The following is a 23,389-nucleotide window of genomic DNA, read 5'->3' on the forward strand; positions in this document are numbered from 1 at the left end:
TCTCCATATCATAATCATATACATTGTAAAACTACAGACACACCCCACCCCCTAAAACTTTCCCTACTGTATTATAGATATTCCACTTGTAGTAGAATGGTGGAGACCCCCCCACCCCCCACCCCCCCCCCCCCCCCCCCCCCCCCTCACCGACTGTCTAAATGAATCATCAGAGGCACACAAGAAGTACTAACAATGGTGTGTCCTGGTATTGTTTGGCACTCCCGTCTTTCCGGGGACTGGATTTTTTCGTCGTATGAACATGACTGGTGTTCCTCTCCAGGGCCTTGCAGATAAACATCTTGATACATTTGACAGCTGCACGATATACATAGTGTTTTCTACCATACAGAATGGAGCACTTTATCACCGCTTCAACGCCTTCAATCATACAAAAAAAAAATCATTTAAGGTAACTCCATACTCTCAGTTTTATCTGATACAAGTTTAAATTGTGTATTTATTTCCATTCATTAGAGTTAAAACTAACAAATTATCAAATAAAATACATAGGTCATCACACTTTTTAAGATGTGAGACGTACATAATCAGAATCATATATCACCATCCGAAAATTGCAATTTTCATTAAACAGCGTTATCAAAATCTCATAAAAACTGGTTATGACGATATAGTAGTATTCATAACAATTTCATGAAACTGTATCTTCACAAAAATATACAAAAAGTATGTAAAAAATAAAGGAAATCATTGCATAATAGACTTGATAAAGAAATCAACAGAAACAGAGTTATTGCCCTTGGATTCAATATTTTGAAACGTATCATTGATTATTCATCTATAACTTAGACTTTTGAAATATTTTTTTTTAACAAGATTTTTTACAATAACTATAGGAAAAGACTCCAACAAAATTTATGTTCCTATCATGCATAAATCTAAATAAATCATTGATTTTGCAAAATCTGATGACATCACAGGAGGGTGGAATTACTTTAAGGAAGTGGCATATTTCTCAAATTGTGGTATATACAAATGATGTAAATATTCTTAATATTTGAAAACTACAAGTATGTCTTTCATTTTTTCCACTGCAAAACACCAGTTATTGAAGGTCATAGGAGACGAGGTTTAGAATGAATTTTGTTATGCCTAAAAATAAAATTCCTGTTGAATTATGGAAGATCTGCAGAAAAGTAATTTTAAAAAAATTGAATTCGAAAACTTACAGTACTGACATTACAGTCCATCAAAAATTGCCTTTGTATAGAATTATCATGAAAGTAGGATGACTTGTCTCCCTTTGTTTATGACGTCATTAAAGCCCATATTTGACACCATGGAGAATTGTTTGTTCTAAACAGTAACAATATTTGTTGATGCTGATTTTTTATTGGTCATTTATCAAAATGTTTCAGTGCATGGCTTATAACTGTGATGTAAGAAGGGTGTTTCAATGAACCTTATTCTCAAAAGATCCAAACTTCAGGAAGCTTTGGGTACGAAATCTACACCGAAACCACTTCACAGTGACCAAGTTTACAAAGATGTCACCCAATGTTTTACAGCTGGTCAATTTGAAACACAAACTAGTGTAGCCTGAAAGAGTAGCTATAAGAAGCTGGATCTTCAACAAGACGCCACACCCACTCTGACATACTTACAAACATGACGCCACACCCACTCTGTTTGACATAGTTACAAACATGATGCCACACCCACTCTGTTTGACATAGTTACAAACATGACGCCACACCCACTCTGTTTGACATAGTTACAAACATGATGCCACACATACTCTGTTTGACATACCTACAAACATGATGCCACACCCACTCTGTTTGACATACTTACAAACATGACACCACACCCACTCTGTTTGACATACTTACAAACATGACAAAGATCGGGGGGGGGGGGGGGGGGGGGGGGGGGGGGAGAGGGGGCGAGAATGTGAACAGCTTTCTTCAAATTGAGGGCGGTGGAAGAACACATATTGTACTATAATTTAGTGTAGGTCTAGTGTAGGACTATAGAAGTACATATACTGTAATCTAGTGGAGGACTATAGAAGTACATATATTGTAATCTAGTGTAGGTCTAGTGGAGGACTATAGAAGTACATATACTGTAATCTAGTGGAGGACTATAGAAGTACATATACTGTAATTTAGTGTAGGTCTAGTGGAGGACTATAGAAGTACATATACTGTAATCTAGTGGAGGACTATAGAAGTACATATACTGTAATCTAGTGGAGGACTATAGAAGTACATATACTGTAATCTAGTGTAGGATGGTGGAAGTACATATATACTGTAATTTAATAAAGCACTACACTTTAGAAATTGTAAAAAAAAACACTTTCATTGCTCCAATATCCTTTGTCTTAAATGTAAATTTAATGAAAATAGATTTATAGTATACCCCAAGATAAATTTGAATCCATTTTATTATGATTTTAACAAACTTGAACCTGCACTATGTCAGGAAGCTCTCAAGTAAATACAAACTTTTTTGACCCAGTGGTTCTTCAGAAGAAGATTTTTTTTAAAGATTTTCCCTATATATTTTTATGTAAAACTTTGATCCCCTAATGTGGCCCCTTTCTACTCCCAGGGGCCATGATCTGAACAAACTTTAATCTACTTTTGAACTGAAAGCTCAGGTGAGCTAATAATGCACCACTGATCTACAGTCTTTTGATTCACAAATTGAAAGTGGACCCTTATGACATATCTTGAAACAATTTCTTTTACCTTGTAACTTTGTGCTTCAATTTCTTTATGTCAATTTTATGAATAATTTGGCTTGATATTTTTAATGAAGACTCGGTGGTACCCAGTTGATATTCACAGTGGAAAACACCAATATATTTTCTACTATCTGTCGCCTATGACCTTTAAGTATCTATGACCTTTAGGTATCTATGACCTTTAAGTATATCTATGACCTTTAAGTATATATGACCTTTAAGTATCTATAACCTTTAAGTATCTATAACCTTTAAGTATACATGTATTTATGACCTTTAAGTATCTATGACCTTTAAATATCTATGACCTTTAATTATCTATGACTTTTAAAGGGAACGTATGGTCAAAAATCAAATTTTGATATGTGAAAACTGGTACCATGCAGACAACAAAATCTAGCATAGAAAAAATAATTGCTGCTGATAACAAGATTTAATCTGTCATTTACACTGAAAACTGAGCTGAATGGGAGAATCTCTTATCATGGCGGCTGATGACGTGTATGCGGCAATTCATTACAACTGCTGTGCCTATAGCACTAAATGGGTTACAGAGTATCTATAATCTAAATGTCGGGAGTTCAAGCGAAATTTTGCACTGTGGTCAAAGGAAAAGGAATACATGTATCTACCTTTTAGCATCCCTGATCTCCCCCCCAAAACTATGAACATTGTGCAATAATTGGATACATAACCTTGGAAATGAATCTTTTGTTTTTGAACGGCATTTTGAGAAAGAGTCTTTTAAAGAGGATATCAGGGTAAGTACCAGTTATATTTGCTTTTTACTCAGTAAATACTAATAATTCTTAATGTGTATAACCAGAGTTTATTTACAACAAACTTTTACTTATATAATAATTTTCTAATTTAATCTATCCTTATCCAGTGAACATTTTGTACAGCCTAAATATGAAGGGATGGGTAAACACTGCTTTTTAAATATTCAAAGTTAAATTAATATCTATTTAAGTTAAGATATTGGGATACACACCAAAACCTTTTAAAAAGAAGATGCAGTAACTAAAATATTTGATGGCATCAAGCCTAAGAAATAAGAGAAAATGCTCAAAAAGATGAGGAAAAGCAGGATACATGTAATACTTTCAAAAATCATCACAGCACTAGCACATTTTGTATTATACTATTGTTTTTAAAGAAATTGAAAATGTACAAGTAAACAAATGAAGTATAGTATATATGAAGTATAGTATATATGAAGTAAGTATATATAATTAATTAGTCATTATTTTTCAGCTAATCCATTTTCTTTTGGAAACCAATGAAAACTCATATGCAGAACCTATTGACCAACCTGGACTATCAGCATCTAAGGAAACAGGTAATTTGATGCACTTTTCTATTAAATGATTAACAAAGTTTTACAACCAAGGTCATTTTAATTCCCCCTGTGCAGTTAATCTTTCAAGTCTTGACATTTACATGGCAATTACTGCAGGGGTGTGGTGATAATCAACTGATTTGTGCTGTATACAGGTTCACATTGTAAGATTCTCTTGTAAACAGATGTACTAATAAATCAGAAAGAGAGAAAACTACTATGAAAAATAAACTCTTTGTTGTGTGAAATACATGTACATGCACTTTCATGAAAATTCATTACTAAAGTTATAAAGTAATGGTTTGATTTCATTTTTATATTTTCAGCTCAATGAAGACATGAATAGTGACAAAAATATCCCACTCTCAATCCATATTGAAGAATAAATCAACTTTGTGCAACATATACAGATATAATTGCCCAGTCATTGTCCATCATATGTGCTAAGGAATGTTCAAGTGAAGAATGAAGAAGTGAAGATAATGAACAATCTTGTATAAAGAATACAAAATTAAAAGTTTAAGAATTAAGAGAGTTGTTTTCATCAATTTATCCCAATGCACTAGTGTTTTCATTTGAAGCTGCTAATAATTCCTCTTCATTATAATCAGGCTCATATTGATATCCTTTGCAGTCAGACATGATCAGATGCTTTCACTGAGAGGCAATTGCCCGGTATACGTCATAAACAGATGGGATTGTGGGAAATATCTTAAAGAGCGATAACTTTATCTTGCAAAATGGCAGCCTCCAGCAGATGATGTGTAGCTATATTTAATAGCCGATTTCTACACAACAGATTACAATCAAATGGAAATAACCAGTGGACTTAATTACTAATTATTTAGTATTTGAAATGTGAAAATATTTTTTTATACCCTACGTTCCCTTTAAGTATATATGACCTTTAAGTATCTATAACCTTTAAGTATCTATAACCTTTAAGTATATCTATGACCTTTAAGTATCTATGACCTTTAAGTATCTATAACCTTTAAGTATATCTATGACCTTTCAGTATCAACTAGACCTTGTAAAACAGTTTAGTTTTCATTACTTACCTTGATGATGGTAGAAAATGGATCTATTAACATCATTACAATGCATGAGATTAGACAAGGCTGTAAGGCTAGCCAATAGCAGCTCATTTTTCTGGACGCTTTGTTCCATCTCTAAGAACTCCTGCACACATCCTGCATGTATACTTAACAAGTTATAGAAAACAATTGTTATTGTTACAATCATAATACCATGTAACACAATCCCTATGTATTTTATACTACACGGTTAACAACACTTGCATGTGTTTTAGTGCCAATAGAGAAAATAGACTTCACCTTATACATCCATTGGCAGTACCTGTAGTTATCATCAACAGTTTAGATATTCATATAAGTGTTTTAACAGCATTATACATATTAATACCGACATGAACCTGTTTCCAGGGCTTGAAGCTAACTTTTTATGTCACCAGTCCAGTCGGACTAATGGGGTGTAATTTCAACCAGTCCGCAGAAAATTTTACCAGTCCAACAGAGTTTTCCAGAAATAATAAAACATATTTCATTAATGTTATTAAAATGAAATTAAACTCAATATGTCTCAGATAATATTGTAACACTTAAATGTGGGATTTATATTTATGAATCAGATTCATCTGATATCTACAGATCGAATCATGCCAAATGTGTGTATAAAATTTCATAAGTATATTTTCCAAAATGATGCTTTAGAAAATTAACCAGTCCCATCAGACTGACTAGAACAAATGTCAGTCAGTCCGCCAGACTTTTAACCAGTCACAGACTGACGGGCATATGTTAATTTCGAGCCCTGTGTTTCTGTTTCTATATCATTTGAATATGAATCTATAAAATATGTACGCACAAGATCCACTATGCTCACAATTTTGTAATGTTTATTTTACGTAAAATATTTTGTATACTTCATTTTACAGTGAAAGTTGAAGCATGATTTGAAGTGTTAAGCCTAGACCTGTTGGATTGATAAAATGTATAAACTGGTTCTCTGCACACTTGTTCAAAGTATCACTCCGGTAATTGTCCAATCAAAATGAACTTAGTCAATTGTAGTTCAATATATTTAAAAAAAAAAAAAAAAAATTTCTTCCACGATTTTTCTCATTTCCTCTTTTTTTTCTCTTAATTTTTGTACTCCTGATTAGGGAAATTTGTGTAATTTGTAGAAATAACCAAGTGTATACAAAGGAACTATTTGCTGTTGGTAGCTGAGGCTATTCCTGAGGTGAACTCCGGCTGTTTACACACATGAAAAACACTTGGATTTTAGGGTAGTCTTGTTTACAGGTAATTTTTTTTTCGAAAATGCAGAGTAGGGTGTTGTTTTTCCGGTGATGGCAGACAGGTAACAATATTAGAAGAACATTTCTGACTGCGTTATTTGGCATCAATTCTGCAAACCAATTTCTAATGATTTTCTTTCCTCTATAGTAATATATAGTGAAAATAATTACTGGTGTGATACCTTGATTGAACTTACCAATCATAAGAGGTATAAACTGGTTCTCTGCGCACTTGTTGTATTGAACTTACCAATCATAAGAGGTATAAACTGGTTCTCTGCACACTTGTTGGAGATTGTGGTATTACACGAGACATTGCTCAGAACCTTACAGGCTTGTAATCTAAGTTCCACCACAGGACAGGTCTTCAGGAAAGACTGACAGACATCTAGTCCCCCCAACTGCAGTAGCAGGTGCCCTTCATGGAAGAAAAAATACAGGAAGAATATGAGCCATGGTGACTCAGGTGAGCGATGTGGCCCTTGGGCCTCTTGTTTTTATTCAAATTGATGTGTTAGGGGTCAGTAGATTCTTCCTGTATTTTTTTATACAGGAAGAATCTACTGACTCCTAACACATCAATTTGAATAAAAACAAGAGGCCCAAGGGCCTCAGAAACAATATCTGTACTTTTGATGGCTCACAGTGTTGCAGATATTACCAAATTATTTCCTCTCACATTTTACATATTACAATGACCAGGTGTACTTATCATGGCCCAAATTTTCCCTATATATTTGTATCCAAAACTTTGATCCCCCTTTGTGACCCCATCCTACCCCTGGGGCCATGGTTTTAACAAACTGAAATCTGAAATATGTCAGAAAGCTTTCATGTAAATATCAGCTTTTCTGGCTCAGTGGTTCTTGAGAAGATTTTTAAAGATTTTCCTTATATATTTGTATGTAAAACTTTGATCCCCTATTGTGGCCCCATCCAACCTCCAGGGACCATGATTTGAACAAACTTGAATCTGCACTATGTCAGGAAGCTTTCATGTAAATCTCAGCTTTTCTGGCTCAGGTGAGCTAAAAAGTAATAAAACTCCAAACTACAATAGTACAAATATGCAGATAGCATTTAATAGAGTGAATTCAACACCAAAGATATACATATCAAACTGTCACAATATAGTGAATTCAACTTCAAAGATATACATATCAAACTGTCACAATATAGTGAATTCAGCTTCAAAGATATACATATCAAACTGTCACAATATAGTGAATTCAGCTTCAAAGATATACATAACTGTCACAATATAGTGAATTCAACTTCAAAGATATACATATCAAACTGTAACAATATAGTGAATTCAACTTCAAAGATATACATAACTGTCACAATATAGTGAATTCAGCTCTAAAGATATATACATAACTGTCACACACTGAATATACAATGCACAATGTAAGCCATAGGCCATTTCAAATAGACCTGTATATGTTTTAGTGTTGACTATACACAGCACTTGTAACTATTCTACAGGCACTCTGATATAAATGCCAAGATTAAGAGTCCCAGGGGCATCACTGCTCACATTAAGTCTCTCCATTTATACAAGATAGAACTTTGAAACACTAAAAGTGAAAAACATCAGCCCCCTATTGTGGCCAAAATAAGAACTAATTTGAACCTGTACTACATGAGAATGCTCACACATTAATGTGTCTGTCTGCACCTTTGTGGGTTATTTATATAGAAGACAGATTTTATTTTAATATGTGCATGTCCCTTAGACTTGAATGCTTTTCACCCTTGGATACTTTATGTAAAATTTGCTTGTAATTGGCCTAAGTGATTCTGGAGAGAAGTAAAAAATGTGAAAAATTAGTGACTGACAAATCCTGATCAATCTCACCTTAGTTTATGACTGCAGTGAGATAATACAATTACACACACACACTGAATGTAGACAGTCAATACGGTACAATATTACACACACTGAATGTAGACAGTCGATACATTACAATTACACACACACTGAATGTTGACAGCTGATACGGTACAATATTACACACACTGAATGTAGACAGCTGATATGGTACAATATTACACACACTGAATGTAGACAGCTGATACGGTACAATATTACACACACTGAATGTAGACAGTTGATACGGTACAATATTACACACACTGAATGTAGACAGCTGATATGGTACAATATTACACACACTGAATGTAGACAGCTGATACGGTACAATATTACACACACTGAATGTAGACAGCTGATACGGTACAATATTACACACACTGAATGTAGACAGCTGATACGGTACAATATTACACACACTGAATGTAGACAGCTGATACGTATGGAGCGCCAAATTAACATAAACTCAAATAATTGAAGATATCTTCAATTATTTGAAGATATCATCAATTCAATTATTGCTCTCTTTGATTGAATTAATGCGCGCATTAAATCAATTATTGCTCTCATCAAATGAATTAATGCGCGCTTCAATTCAATTATTGCTCTCTTCAATTGAATTAATGCGCGCATCAATTGAATTAATGAGAGCAATAATTGATTTAATGCGCGCATTAATTCAATTATTGCTCTTCAATTGATGAGAGCATCAATTGAATTAATGAGAGCAATAATAGATTTGATGCACGCATTAATTCAAATATTGCTCTCTTCAATTCAATTGATGAGAGCATTAATTTCGTAGAAATATTGCTCGCAATAATTGATTTAGAGCTCAGTATAAATAATTTGATGATCTCTTTAATTCAATTGAAGATATCTTTAATTATTTACAATGCTTTTGTACAAGGAATTAATGCGCACATCAATTCTTTTAAAGAAAGCAACAATTCAATTAAAGAGATCATTAATTCAATTGTGGATATGTTGAATTGAAGATATCTTTAATTATTTAGTTGCTCTCTCTAAAAGAATTATTGCTCTCTTCAATGAATTAAAGATATCATTAATTCAATTGAAGAGAGCAATAATTGAATTAATGCGCGCATTAAATCAATTATTGCTCTCATCATATGAATTAATGCGCGCATCAATTCAATTATTGCTCTCATCAATTGATTTAATGTACGCATTATATCAATTATCGCTCTCTTCAATTGAATTGTAGCGCGAATCAATTCAATTGTTGATATCATTCATTCATTTGAAGAGATCATTAATTCAATTAAAGCGCGCATCAATTCAGCAGAAGAATTAATGCTATCATCAATTCATTTAATGCGCGCAATAATTCAGAATTGAAGATATCATTAATTATCTGAAGAGATCTTTAATTCAATTGTTGCGTGCATCAAATGAATTGATGATATCTTCAAATAATTGAAGATATCTTCAATTATTTGAGTTTATGTTAATTTGGCGCTCCATAGATACGGTACAATATTACACACACTGAATGTAGACAGCTGACACATTACAATTACACACACACTGAATGTAGACAGTCGATACGGTACAATATTACACACACTGAATGTAGACAGTCGATACGTTACAATTACACACACTGAATGTAGACCGTTGATACTGTACCTGCTGGATAGGAGCGTTTGATGAGGTTACACAGTGTGGCCAGGCCTGTATTGACAGCAGTCTCGCTCTGCGGGGGCTCTTGTAGACCTGTAAAGGGACGTCACAATCAATCATCACAAAAATACCACCAACATATGAACAAGTAGAGAGTAACTCGTCTAATCTTGGCGTTATGCAGTCTGAAATATTTGTGCAATATGTGTATACACCTTGGCATCAAATGTCTATTAAATGTACTATATAATGAGGCTGTCTATTTAGTAATTAAACAATATCTGTACTTTTGATGGCTCACAGTGTTGCAGATATTACCAAATTATTTCCTCTCACATTTTACATATTACAATGACCAGGTGTACTTGATACAGTAGAAAACTGAATCCTTCCACACAGTCAACTAACTGTCATCTTCGCTAGAAACATATAGAAACACTGTTGATTGTCACCCTTGGCTAGCAAATACATATAATATTGAAGTACATCAACAAGAATTATCCTATATCCATAAAAGATTATACTAACAGTTTAATTAGCTAAATACACCATTCTGTAGATTATTAAATCATTTTTTAACAATACATTTATAGGTATATGAGCTCACCATTTTGAATACCCGGTAATAAACTATGGTGCACACAGAAATTTGATGCACAACTCTAATGTTTCCATGGATACCCTATTATGTGTATTTCATATTGAGGAATTTATTTACTCTGAATAAAATGCCAACTGTGCCTGTTCAGTCAAGACTTACTATGATTACACTTCATATTTCTTCTGTGACCTACCAGTAGATCAACTTTAAATAATTTATTTTGATTCCAAAAATGCATCACACATCCCTGATCATGTTTCAGAACAGTTATAACCTGCAGTCAATATTCTCCCGTTTGTTATACAGACTTACCGCCATTGAATACAACACAGGATTATCCAGACTTACCACCAATACAACACAGGGTTATCCAGACTTACCACCAATACAACACAGGGTTATCCAGACTTACCACCAATACAACACAGGGTTATCCAGACTTACCACCAATACAACACAGGGTTATCCAGACAGACCAGACTTACCACCAATACAACACAGGGTTATCCAGACAGACCAGACTTACCACCAATACAACACAGGGTTATCCAGACTTACCACCAATACAACACAGGGTTATCCAGACTTACCACCAATACAACACAGGATTATCCAGACTTACCACCAATACAACACAGGGTTATCCAGACTTACCACCAATACAACACAGGGTTATCCAGACTTACCGCCAATACAACACAGGGTTATCCAGACAGACCAGACTTACCACCAATACAACACAGGGTTATCCAGACTTACCACCAATACAACACAGGGTTATCCAGACTTACCACCAATACAACACAGGGTTATCCAGACTTACCGCCAATACAACACAGGGTTATCCAGACTTACCACCAATACAACACAGGGTTATCCAGGCTTACCACCAATACAACACAGGGTTATCCAGACTTACCGCCAATACAACACAGGGAGACCTGGGCAGGATATACATCCGGATCAACCTCGTGCGGCAAAAGAAACATGTATTTCCGGTCAACATTTACAACCTGACCATGATCAAGGGCCCAGGCACGTATCCCCTGCGAGTCCTCTCCCATCACACGGACTCGGATTGGGCAAACTTCACCATCCATGATCTGCAGAACCACCACGTAATCCCCCTTCTTGCAGCCACAGTGCTCTAATGCTCCATTTTTCCAATACACATTCAATATGGCTTGAATTTTCTGGGCGTTCTGAATGGTCTCTATTCCAATCTGTGCCCAGAAAACAGGTCCCTCTACTACATGAGTGACCAGAATGTCTTTCCAATCTTTGTTACCTATAAATAAAATACATCTGAAACTTCGGATTTACTATATTTAATTAGAAACAATTACAATTTTTACCATTAGTCCTCATATTCAGTATTGTACTAGTCCTCATAGTATATTTGTTAATCAAGTATTGTTTTGCTATGCTGTAAAGACTGTTAAGCCAAAATAAAATATGTACATTTCCGGTTTCCCAACCAAATCTACCCTTTGCTGCCGACCCTAAATATTTTATTGATGATATATATTTATAAAAATACAGAATTTTCAAATAGGAATTTATATCTTTTTGCAGCCGAGTTTCTCTGACCTACACTTTAACTTATACATGCACTAATTAATCTGTTAATTGTGTATTGTTTGTTACAGTACAGACATATGTTTGTAAATTTCATTCATTCTGTTGTTTACAAAGGCTAATAAACATTCTAGTAAAAGTTTCATTTAAAGGGACTGGTTCATGATTTTTAATAAAAATATTTTTCATTTTTGATGTTAAACATTTGAAATATAACTCATTTAAAGGGACTGATTCGCGATTTTACACAAAATTTTGTTTTTCACTTTTAATGATCAAAATCTACTGTCTAATGTGTTTCAAAGATTTCATATGAAAATTATGGTTATACATCATCACAGAAGCTCATTTTAGAGAGTTTATTATCTGTTTTGTTTCTGTAAATTAATCTGTTAATTGTGTATTGTTTGTTACAGTACAGACATATGTTTGTAAATTTCATTCATTCTGTTGTTTACAAAGGCTAATAAACATTCTAGTAAAAGTTTCATTTAAAGGGACTGGTTCACGATTTTTAATAAAAATATTTTTCATTTTTGATGTTAAACATTTGAAATATAACTCATTTAAAGGGACTGATTCGCGATTTTACACAAAATTTTGTTTTTCACTTTTAATGATCAAAATCTACTGTCTAATGTGTTTCAAAGATTTCATATGAAAATTATGGTTATACATCATCACAGAAGCTCATTTTAGAGAGTTTATTATCTGTTTTGTAAACAAAGATTGCGGTATGCTATTGTTTACGAAATTTCAAAAGAAATGGATATCGATCTAAGTTTATCATATTTTTCACATTTCAAGCATTTTCGGGGTAGAATGTGTAATCTAAAAGTTAAAATTTGTGACTATGCAAAATTAAGATGCTTTATATTACAGAATCAATGTTTCACTTGTTTGTTTGTTTGTTTACATAAAAAGATTCGAGTCTTTGTTTACATAACACAGATTTAAGTGTGGAATATAGCTTTTAATTCTTGCATTCACAAGGTCAAAATTTGGGCTGTCAAAATTAAATGGGTTATATTTTTAATGTTGAACATAAAAAATGAAAAATATTTTTATCAAAAATCGTGAACCAGTCCCTTTAATGTTGACAGCCAAAATTTTGACCTTCTGAATGCAAGAAAGAAAGCAATATTTTAGCCTTAAATGTGTGTTATGTAAACAAAGACTTTTTTATGTAAACAAACCAAACAAGTGAAATATTGCTTTTGTAATATAATGCATCTTAATTTTGCATAGTCACAAATTTTAACTTTTAGATGACACATTTCACCCCAAAAATGCTTGAAATATGAAAGATATAATACTTAGATCGATATCCATTTCTTTTGAAAATTTCGTAAACAATAGCATATAGCATACCGCAATCTTTGTTTACAAAACAAATAATAAACTCTCTAAAATGAGCTTCTGTGATGATGTATAACCTTAATTTTCATGTGAAATCTTTCAAACACATTAGACAGTAGATTTTGATCATTAAATTTAAGTGAAAAACAAAATTTTGGGTAAAATCGTGAATCAGTCCCTTTAAAGGGACTGGTTCACGTTTTTTGAAAGAAATGTTTATCATTTTTTATGTTAAAAATTAAAAATATAACTCATTTAATGTTGACAACCAAAATTTGGACCGTCTGAATGCAAGGATAAGAGCAGTATCTTAGCTTTGATTCTGTGTTATGTAAACAAAGACTCGAGTCTTTTTCTGTAAACAAACAAACCAGTGAAACGTTAATTTTTGTAATTTAAAGCATCTTCATTTTGTAAAATCACAAATTTTAACTTTTAAATGATACGTTTTACTTAAAGTATACTTGAAATGTGATATATCTAATAAACTTGGATCAATATCCCTTTATTTTGAAAACTTCGTAAACAATAACACACCTCAATTTTTGTTTTCAAAACAAATAATAAACTCTCTATAATGAGCTTCTGTTTTGATGAATAACCTTAATTTTTTTTTGTGAAACCTTCTAAACATATTAGACTATAGATTTTGATCATTTAAAGTGAAAAACAAAATTTGAGGGGAAATCGTGAATCAGTCCCTTTAAAGCAGATTTTTCAAATTACAAGATAATTCTGAACATCATTAAACATGTAAAACAACTTGAATTTTGCTTGAACACCTTGCTACAATAACACTGACATCACATGCTATATAAACCAAGACCATTCAGGATTATCTAACCTGTCTCGTGAGTTGTGATGGTGTCATTGTTTGCCCAGGCTAAATTTCTACTCAGAAGATGTTCTCGGATGTTCAGACCTTTCTCACACACCCCAGAGTCCACAACATCACACAAAAACAGGGTATCTGTCAACTTCGCAGTAGACATCAACTGATTATTGGTTGTCCTGTGAATGCTACTCCGCCAGTCAGCGGTCATCTTCATTTCCTGGACTCTGCCCACTAGATGTTTATTTTCACACATCCTGTGGAGATTTAGTTTTACGCTGGGAGAGTACCGATAGAAGGAATCTCTCTGATCCACCAGCTGAATCAATCTCTTCATCACCTGTTCACAGATCAGTGGCTGAACCGGACTCACAGGAAGCTCCGAAAGGTGGAAGATGCAGTTCAGAGACAATTCCAGATAAACCCGATCGGTGGGGTCGTCCAAACCCTGGTCAAAAGCCAACAACAATGGTTCTAGGAGTCCATTCTGTAAAAATGACAACTTCACCTCCCCCTTGCTGTCATTCTTTAGAAACTCTTGCACAAGTGTCATCCCTGCCAGCTTCAGCATGCTGTGTTCTTCCATCGCCACGAGAGACATCATGTTCTTCAGAAGTTTGTATGGTACTTCAACATTTACGTCGCTCATGTTTCCCTCCATTTCTTGAATAACAGGGCTACAATACTGAACATTAACAGTTGATAAGGAATTTATAATGTATTGGACTCAGAGTTTCTTAATTTCACATGATTCTGAAGATTGTAATTGATATTCATTGTCACTATTGAACATATGTTGAATATGTTTCGCATTAACAAAATGCTACCTAGATGAATATTAATATATTTCATATAATACTGTACAAATGGTAAATTACATGTGGGGGGAAATTTACACTAATTACACAGTCACGTAATGAGTGTGTAAATTTCCCCCATGTGTATGGTAATAAATACAGCACCTGTAATTGATCCTATAGTTATAAATATAGTAACTGTATTTGATATAACATATATCATAGTCAGTTATCGCATAGCTTTCTCGCATAGTTTTCCCCCACGTGTAATGTTGGGGGCAGAAAAATGCTGTACCCAACCCCCAACGTAAATAAACACTTTTACATGTTTTGCATTTAGAGTTTGGGTATTTCTGGGAGTAAATTTTAATTTTCATTGCACTTTTTATCTATACATAGATAAGCTACAATTCCTCCTTCTCTTGGTATGCCGCTTTAGAGTAGAGATGCACAGGGGATTTAGCACAAGTATAAGCTGTGATTCTACCACACCATGAACTGTAAATTTAGACAGATTATTCATTGATTGAAACAATGCCACGAGCTATCTCGAGGAAATATTTCTGCAACAACATTGAATACCAATGCAAGAAGAATAGTTTATACAAGAGAAATAATTACAGGTCCAGTCCAAAAACTATTTCTACCTACGTAGCTATTAATAGCTACCTAGGTATTTAAACCTATTTAAAGTAGCGACTTCTACCTGTTTTTAAAAATATAAATAAATAACAATTAAGGCGCGTCTTTTAAACGGGTCAGTCGTTCTATGCATCATGTTTTGCATGTGCACGGCAAAATTCGGAGTGTAGATTTGAATACTTTACGAGGGTAGAGAATGTAGAGGAAATGCATGAAAAATTGCCCCCAAAACCTTTAATGTCAAAATACATGAAGGTATACTTTAAAATTAATACAGATTTGTAAGACATTCTAGACTTCCTATCACATAGCTTTGATCCTAACCTCCTAGAAAATGGAACTGGGTGTAGTTATTGATGCAAATTTGAAAAGTTAGAAAGTAATCATTTTTTGTCCAATGTTTTTGTGGCGTACATCGTCAGTGTAAGTGAATCAAGAAATTTGGTACACACTATACTGCGCTGTTCCTGCATTTAGCCATGAAATGCAAGTAAAGGAAAAAGTTGGTAATAAATAGCTACCTGGAGTAAGGTTTAAATACCTATGTAGTTATAAGTAGCTACATAGGTAGAAATAGTCTTTGGACTGGACCTGAATATTATATAGGCCTAACGTAGTGTGAAAAATCTACAAGCTCTCAATAATAAGTGGGCTCCCCTGGATTTTGGTATATGAACGCAGTGGAATTTCGGGTTATGCAGATTTTGAATACTTCCCATGCAATAACCCACAGGCACTACTTACGACCTCCGTATACTAATAATAACACTATACGGAGGTCGTAATTTATTTACAGAAGCAAGTGCCTGTGCAATAACCATATGATATAAACTGCATGTATAACATCATTATGCATCTGTCATGTAAACGTGAAAGAAATGAGAACTCTTAATATTTCGATCATTAATAAAAATTCTTGATTTCCTTCAAAAGCTGAATTATATCATATAATATATGCCTCCTTTTTCCAGCTGTTTACACACACCAAAGAAAAAAACAACAAGTTAAAGTCTACACCAAAGGCAAAACTTGAATGAATGTGTTTGCAATCTCAGTAATCCAGTGTTACCTGTGTATAAAATTATTCCAATCACATTAAAACGTTATGCATAGACCTACTTGGTAAATCATTCAGTAAACAATCAGTCTCCAAACAGGGTCGGTGTAATGACCTGGATCCAGTTGCACGAACGTTAGTTAAATTAACTTCGAGTTAAGTCCGTAACTAATAGTTAAATTTTAAACTGTTAGTTAGCTAATAGATAGTTAAAATTGAGTTGCACGAAAAGTTATTAACTCCTAATTAACTAACTATTATTTAACAGAGAAAACTCTGTTAAACTTTCGTTAAATCCGTCTGCACGTGCATTTTACCTTCCCTACTGAAAAAAAAAGATGGCCACTATTTTAAAGAAGAGCAGAAGTTGTAATTGGAGCCTAGCAGAGATAAGCGCGCTGACGGATTTTGTTGAAAAAAATGAACATATTTTAAAGGCCAAGCATTCGAATCTAATAACTAACGCTAAGAAAAACGCAAAATGGCAGGAGCTGACCGAAAACATCAATGCAATGGGTGTGCAGAGGAGGACAGTAGATCAGGTCAAGTTTAAGTGGGGGAATTTGCAGCAGGGGGCAAAGAAGACCTTCAGCGAAGCGAAGAAGTCGTTGAAGATGACAGGTGGAGGCCCCCCGCCTAAGCCACCGACTGCCGCTGAGGAGAAAATCATCGGAATGATGAAAGACAGGCCAAACTTCAGTGGCATTGTCGGTGGCTTCGAGTCGTCAATGCCACCCCCTGCAGGTACATATATATACATTGTAATACCGTAATATACGCATTCGTGGCATATGTATGACTTTATGCAATTAAACTCTTAATTATTTTATAATAATTCTTATATATGAAGCACTGAAATTGCATTTAATATTATTTACAAGTTCATTTTATAAGAATGTTGACAGTCTATCTTCTATTTACGTTGTCGTTTGACAAAACACACACAAACTGATGACGTCATATAAAGAGCATGGAGGTGCCATTTAGGGCCTAATGTATTTTCAGAGCTAATTATAACACAAACTTAAATTTTCTTGCATTAAATGTGAATATAAATATATATATATCGATATTAAACTAAGAGTACTTATGGTAGTGAGACTGGTATCATACATGTATGCATACCCCCTTTATAAACCTGCAAGGCTCTATAAAACCCCTTTCACTGCATTGAGACTTAAGAGCTGTGTAATAGTCTAGTATGTTGTTAGAAAAATCCAGTTATTTCATTCACAAACGAAATAAACATTCTGTCTGCTACATTTCCGAATAAATTCTCGATGAGATCAACCTTCAAAGGTCTTTAACTCGCTTCAGACTAGGCCTACACTGTGCAAGTAAACAGCTCATCATCACCACACATATTACAAAATTGTGACGTCATTTATATCGACCACCTTGCATTCCGGCATCAGACATTTTTGTAAGGGGGGGGGGGGGGGGGGGGCAAGGTTTATTTTCTTTAATTTCCGTTAATTTTAAACGTATGATAAAGTTTAGTCATTTTCATAGAAAGATATCTTGAACCCCCCCCCCCCTCCCCCTTGACAGTATAAGTGATTGCAAGCTTGAACAATTGATGAAGGACGAACACCCAACACTCGGGACCTCCAAAGATTTAGAATTTTGAAGTTTGGACCAAAGACCATCTTTAGTATTTATCATCCCTTTTATTTTGCTTGATATTTTTATTTTTTTATTTTAGACAATTGTTGTATCAACCCCCCCCCCCCCCAACCCCCCCCCCCCAACCCCTAATCAAATTTAAAAGGCGACACTATATACCTGTCCAGCCAGTTTGTTGTTGGCAAAATAGGTCTAGTGGAAAGTTATACATCGAGTATGTAGCTTTTCAACCGTACAATGTACTTATGAAGAAGAAAAAATATATAAATGTTTTAGAAGTATTTAGTTTATTTATATCTCTCTCATCATGTGCAACGTGATTTTATCCCAACGTGCAAAGTCAATCAATGAATAAATTAAATGAATTGAATAAATCTATATTCACGGATAAAATAATAAATATGCATTGCATAATGTGCACATACACAATATAAATTTTGACTTGAAGAACATGATTGTAAATGACAATTCACGACGAATTTTCTGATTTTGAGGTGAATGCAAATAATTAGTAGTATAATGCAATTTCTTTTCTTTTTTTAATACATGTTTAAAGATTATACCAATTCGACTATAACATTGCTGAGGTATAACTAATTTTTCAAGTTTCATTAAGTACAGCCGTGATGGAAAATCCTTCTGGACTCACTATTACTGAGATGCAGACAACTGATCCTGTGGACTCAGTACCAGCTTCCATACCTGAATCTGCATGTACTTCGAATTGTGAAAGGTATATCTTAAAAGTATAATGAAAGTTTAGTATGGTATGTCCAGACTAAAATCAAAATGTCGTTAACCATCAACCGAGACTGACATAAATCTTCCCAACCGGACAATTCCTTGTAAGTATTAAATTAAATAATATATTGCATTTGATTTAGTAATCTGACTGCACCCCAAGCAGACGAGATACATGAAATCCGTGAACCTGCTGTCTCCGAAACTTTAGAAAGTGAACCAAAGAGGAGGAAAAAAGTATCAATGGAAGAATTGCAGAAAATGCAATATGAGGTGACACATACGTATAATAATATAGAAAAATATGTGGGGGGGGGGGGGGGGGGGGGGAAAATTATATATATATACATGTATTGATAATAATAGATAAATTTTTTAAAAATTACTAGTATGGTGTAAAACCTTGAGTTTGAAAATATATTACGTTCATTAAACATTACAGGTATTACGTTGTCAGAAAACACACTTCGAGCTTCAGACTATGAAATTAAAAAAGGAAATGGATAGAGACGATATGGAAAAAGAAAACTTGAGATTAAGAAATGTAAAGCTGTCTCTGGAGATTGAATGTTTAAAACAGACTGTAAGCCAAAATGAAAGTGCCATGTTTGCCTTACAGGCTATCAATGAAATTTAAGTGACATTGTTCAAGAGGGAGAAGAGAATCATCAGCCTGTTGAATTCAATTTCATTCATTCTTTCACCTTGTTACTAATCCATTTATACATAGTCATCGTATTCGTCTTTTAACTCTTTTGTACGTCTTTGTGAATAGTGTTTGCTGAGATAGATATTTGTAGGATGAGTATTTTATCAGAAATTGAAGAACGAGTTTTTAGGGAGTGGTAGTTGTGAACGCATGTGTGTGAACTTATACAAAAAGGATTAACACTAATCAATTCAAGAGTTTACAAGATTGACTTTGGTAACACAGTACATCAGGTTGAATCTCGCACCGAGATACTATATATACAGTTACATATTCCTTTACGGGAAATGACGATATATTACTTGTATAAGAATTAAATCCTTTTTAAATCCATATGATAGTAATTTATTGCTCAAATTATCGTATGTGAGAGACATCGTATGTGCGAATGTTTCATTTTCATAAGTAAGTAAGTAATTTTTATTTAAAGTCGCAACTATATACAGGTAACAATAAACATGAGCTAAGAGCTCTTTAACCGACTATATAGCATAAAAAACACAAAGCATTAATGATATATAATTGCATGCATAGACATAAAAACAGAAATTTGAAATAAAACAGGACGCATACATGTATACAGACATCACAAGTCATGTATATATATACACAGGGACTAGCTATACTAAGATGCACAGCACTGAAAAAAGTTTGCAACACAAACACAAAAATATGGATATATACATAGACTAAATAAATATGCATACCTAAGAGACAGAGCAGAGTAAAAATAATACAGTTAAATTTGTACATGTCAGCTTAGAAGCATAGTTAGAAGTTAGATCAAAACTTTAAGATTTAGGCAGGAGAGGTTGGAATCTGCATGAGCTGCACCAAGAGTTATTCTTGTTGTTAAACACCATGGCACATATTCAACTTGAAATTAGAAATATGTTGTGGTGATGAAATTCCTCACAACTCTTCCGTCCTCGGGTCCATTGTAATTGATATGGCCTACTCCATTTCCGTCTTGTTGGCCATCGCCCTCCATGTCCTCCTTTAACAAAAGTGCGATGTTATGATAAGTGTAATGACCTGATGGGCAATACTTCTATCTACACTAAAGCATATTTTAAAAAGATGATTTTTTAAGATTCGATCCAATTAAATATACGTTTTCCTTTCATAAAATACTAATTTTTTTAAAATATATGCATTTTAATGCATAATAATTCATCATTTTCAAACCTGAGGGGTGTAATGTCCTGATAATATTTAGTGTAATGTCCTGATGAGACATTTCTACAAAAATGATACATTTTTACGATGTTTTATGCATCCAAATTAATTATGTTTATGAGTTGGTATATATCTTAAGATATTTAGCTATTATTTTTAATATTTGTTGGTTATTTTTCATTATTTTAGGTTTGAAATAAACCAAGGGTGTTACTCCATTCTCGAAGAATATTCATAAGCCGCGCCATTCTCTCACCAGAGGGCGCGCGTAGCGTAACGCCCTCTGGTGAGAGATTGAAGCCGCGCCAGAAAATCGAAAACGAGGCTATAGGGTTACGCAGTAAACAATGGCGACTGCATGGACTGGGAAACACTGTTGTGTTCCGCAGTGTAACGGCAACGGTAAACTCCATCCAGAGCTGACATTTCACAGATTTCCTTCACAAGAAGAAACGAAGAAGGCGTGGATATATGCTATAAGGAGGGACCCGGGCCCATTGTTTAAGGTTTGGCGTAATATTAACTGCAAGTTTACGATATAGGCGTTATACCATACCATGCATTCAACCGGTATTTTTATAATAGCCTAATACACTGTACCTGGATGTGCCCATAGTTGCACGAAAGTTTCATAGAGGACATAGATCCATGATGTCAAATGTTACAATTCAGTTTACAATGAAATTACATAATATTATCTCATGATCAGCTGATGATGTTGCTGATAATCTGATGTAGGGGGAATCACACAGAAGCCAGAACTTTGCACTTCACTCACTGAGATCAACTTGCTCAATAACTGATTACTCATGGTCATGGTCGCTCCTGTAAATGTTGAGGTTCCAAATTTCGGAGATCTATATGATAATCCACATACTTCACTTGATACAGAACTGTTTTTACAGGTCAAGGACAATCTCAATAGTTTTAGTTATAGGCCTATAACTTTATTAAGCTTAATGGAAATAGCTTAATTAAGCTAGTTTACATTGAATTTGTAATTGCAAATGCATAGAATTTAAAAAATTGATTTGATATAAACATTAACTTTATAAAGCTATGCATGACTATTATTGATAACAAAGAATAGCCTAGATATGTCTACGACATGTACATATATGATGGTATTCGACATGATTTGGAATTCAAACTGGACTTATGAATGACTGATGTATTTTTGAGGTACAGATATTTCAATTGTATATCTCTCTAGCAGATGATGTGTACACAGTTGTGTACTTGCGTTAAATATAGGCAGCTACGTGCCTAATAAAAATCACATTAGGCAATCAAAGAACAATCTTTTTAGTACTAGGTCAAATAGCATAAGTGACATGAGGAACCCAGCATGACTTATCATTGCAGATAACTGAGCATATAGTAGTGTGTTCACGACATTTCAAGAATACAGATTTTGAATGGACACCATTAAGAAAAACATTGAAACCAGGCAGTGTTCCATCCATTTTCAACTGGACAGATGAAACAACTCCAAGGCGGGATATATTCAAGCATCCTTTACCAGAGAAAAGAGCAAGGAGGGAACTAACATATGATGTTGAAAATGAGGACAATATGGAGGTTGACACAGATGCTTTGCACAGGACTACAAATGAGGATGGGTAATTTCTATAAAATGTCAATCTATACATTAAGCCTTTTGTTGTCTACCAAGTTAGTCATGAAATTGACAGTAAAATATTCATATGGATTATCAGCACAGACATATAATACAATTTTATATAATTTATTTTCTTTGTTTTTGTTACAAGAAACAATTATCTTTTTCACTGGCCTAAAGTTCTGATGAGGTGTATTATTCAATACTTTTATTCTTGATATGTAAAAGTTTAATGTGAGAAATGTTTGAGAAAATATAGTACTGACTTACTTATATACAATTACAAGTACATAATGTATATGACAGGTCATATAAATACTACTGATAAATCAAATGACACAATATTTTAGCTTTTTATTTTCCAGATTTATTACTTATTCAGAATGTTTTTTCATTATGAATCATTCTCAAGATGGTTATGCAATTGACATACTTTATGAAATTGAGCAGTAGTTTGTCATTGTAAATAGCTATTTTGGATGATTTAACTCACAACATGATCATTTACTGCTGGACAGTTGGGTGCTGGATCATCTAGGTCAGGACATGTGAGTATATATATCAATCTATATGTATTATTTATATATATGTATTCAAAGTGTTGAATCAATCTTTTATAAATAGTAAAACAGAGGAATTACAGAAGAAGAGTGAGCACATTAAGGAGTTAGAAGAACTATTAAAGAAAAGGGAAGATGAAATTAGAGGTTTAAAAGACAAAATTGAAATAGAAAGATTTGGGG

General features: G+C 33.9%; 3 protein-coding genes across 4 annotated transcripts in view; 2 read left to right on the plus strand and 1 right to left on the minus strand.

Moving 5' to 3' along the window:
• LOC125681583 (uncharacterized) overlaps positions 1–16,973 on the minus strand; it is a 50,342-nt gene extending 33,369 nt beyond the window's left edge. For both annotated transcript variants that reach the window (XM_056156001.1, XM_056156002.1), the window contains exons 1-7: positions 16,833–16,973; positions 14,287–14,959; positions 11,425–11,793; positions 9,911–9,997; positions 6,632–6,799; positions 5,120–5,251; positions 195–381 (exon numbers count right to left, since the gene is read on the minus strand). In XM_056156001.1, the coding sequence (XP_056011976.1) occupies positions 195–381; positions 5,120–5,251; positions 6,632–6,799; positions 9,911–9,997; positions 11,425–11,793; positions 14,287–14,959; positions 16,833–16,844 (1,628 nt within the window). In that variant the 5' untranslated portion in view covers positions 16,845–16,973. The remainder of the gene's footprint in view (positions 1–194; positions 382–5,119; positions 5,252–6,631; positions 6,800–9,910; positions 9,998–11,424; positions 11,794–14,286; positions 14,960–16,832) is intronic.
• A 130-nt stretch (positions 16,974–17,103) lies between these two features.
• On the plus strand, positions 17,104–20,159 carry LOC125665880 (uncharacterized). The gene is made up of 4 exons (XM_048898839.2): positions 17,104–17,514; positions 19,018–19,129; positions 19,281–19,410; positions 19,580–20,159. The coding sequence occupies exons 1-4, from the start codon at positions 17,109–17,111 to the stop codon at positions 19,772–19,774; spliced, it is 843 nt and encodes a 280-aa protein (XP_048754796.1). The 5' UTR covers positions 17,104–17,108; the 3' UTR covers positions 19,775–20,159.
• A 1,173-nt stretch (positions 20,160–21,332) lies between these two features.
• LOC130051552 (THAP domain-containing protein 6-like) lies at positions 21,333–23,335 on the plus strand. The gene is made up of 3 exons (XM_056153570.1): positions 21,333–21,538; positions 22,208–22,224; positions 22,391–23,335. Exons 1-3 carry the CDS (start codon positions 21,373–21,375, stop codon positions 22,649–22,651), a joined length of 444 nt encoding a protein of 147 aa, XP_056009545.1. The 5' UTR covers positions 21,333–21,372; the 3' UTR covers positions 22,652–23,335.
• Positions 23,336–23,389: the final 54 nt, after the last annotated feature.

This window comes from Ostrea edulis, chromosome 2 (genome assembly GCF_947568905.1).
Source record: "Ostrea edulis chromosome 2, xbOstEdul1.1, whole genome shotgun sequence".
Taxonomy (NCBI): Eukaryota; Metazoa; Mollusca; class Bivalvia; order Ostreida; family Ostreidae; genus Ostrea; species Ostrea edulis.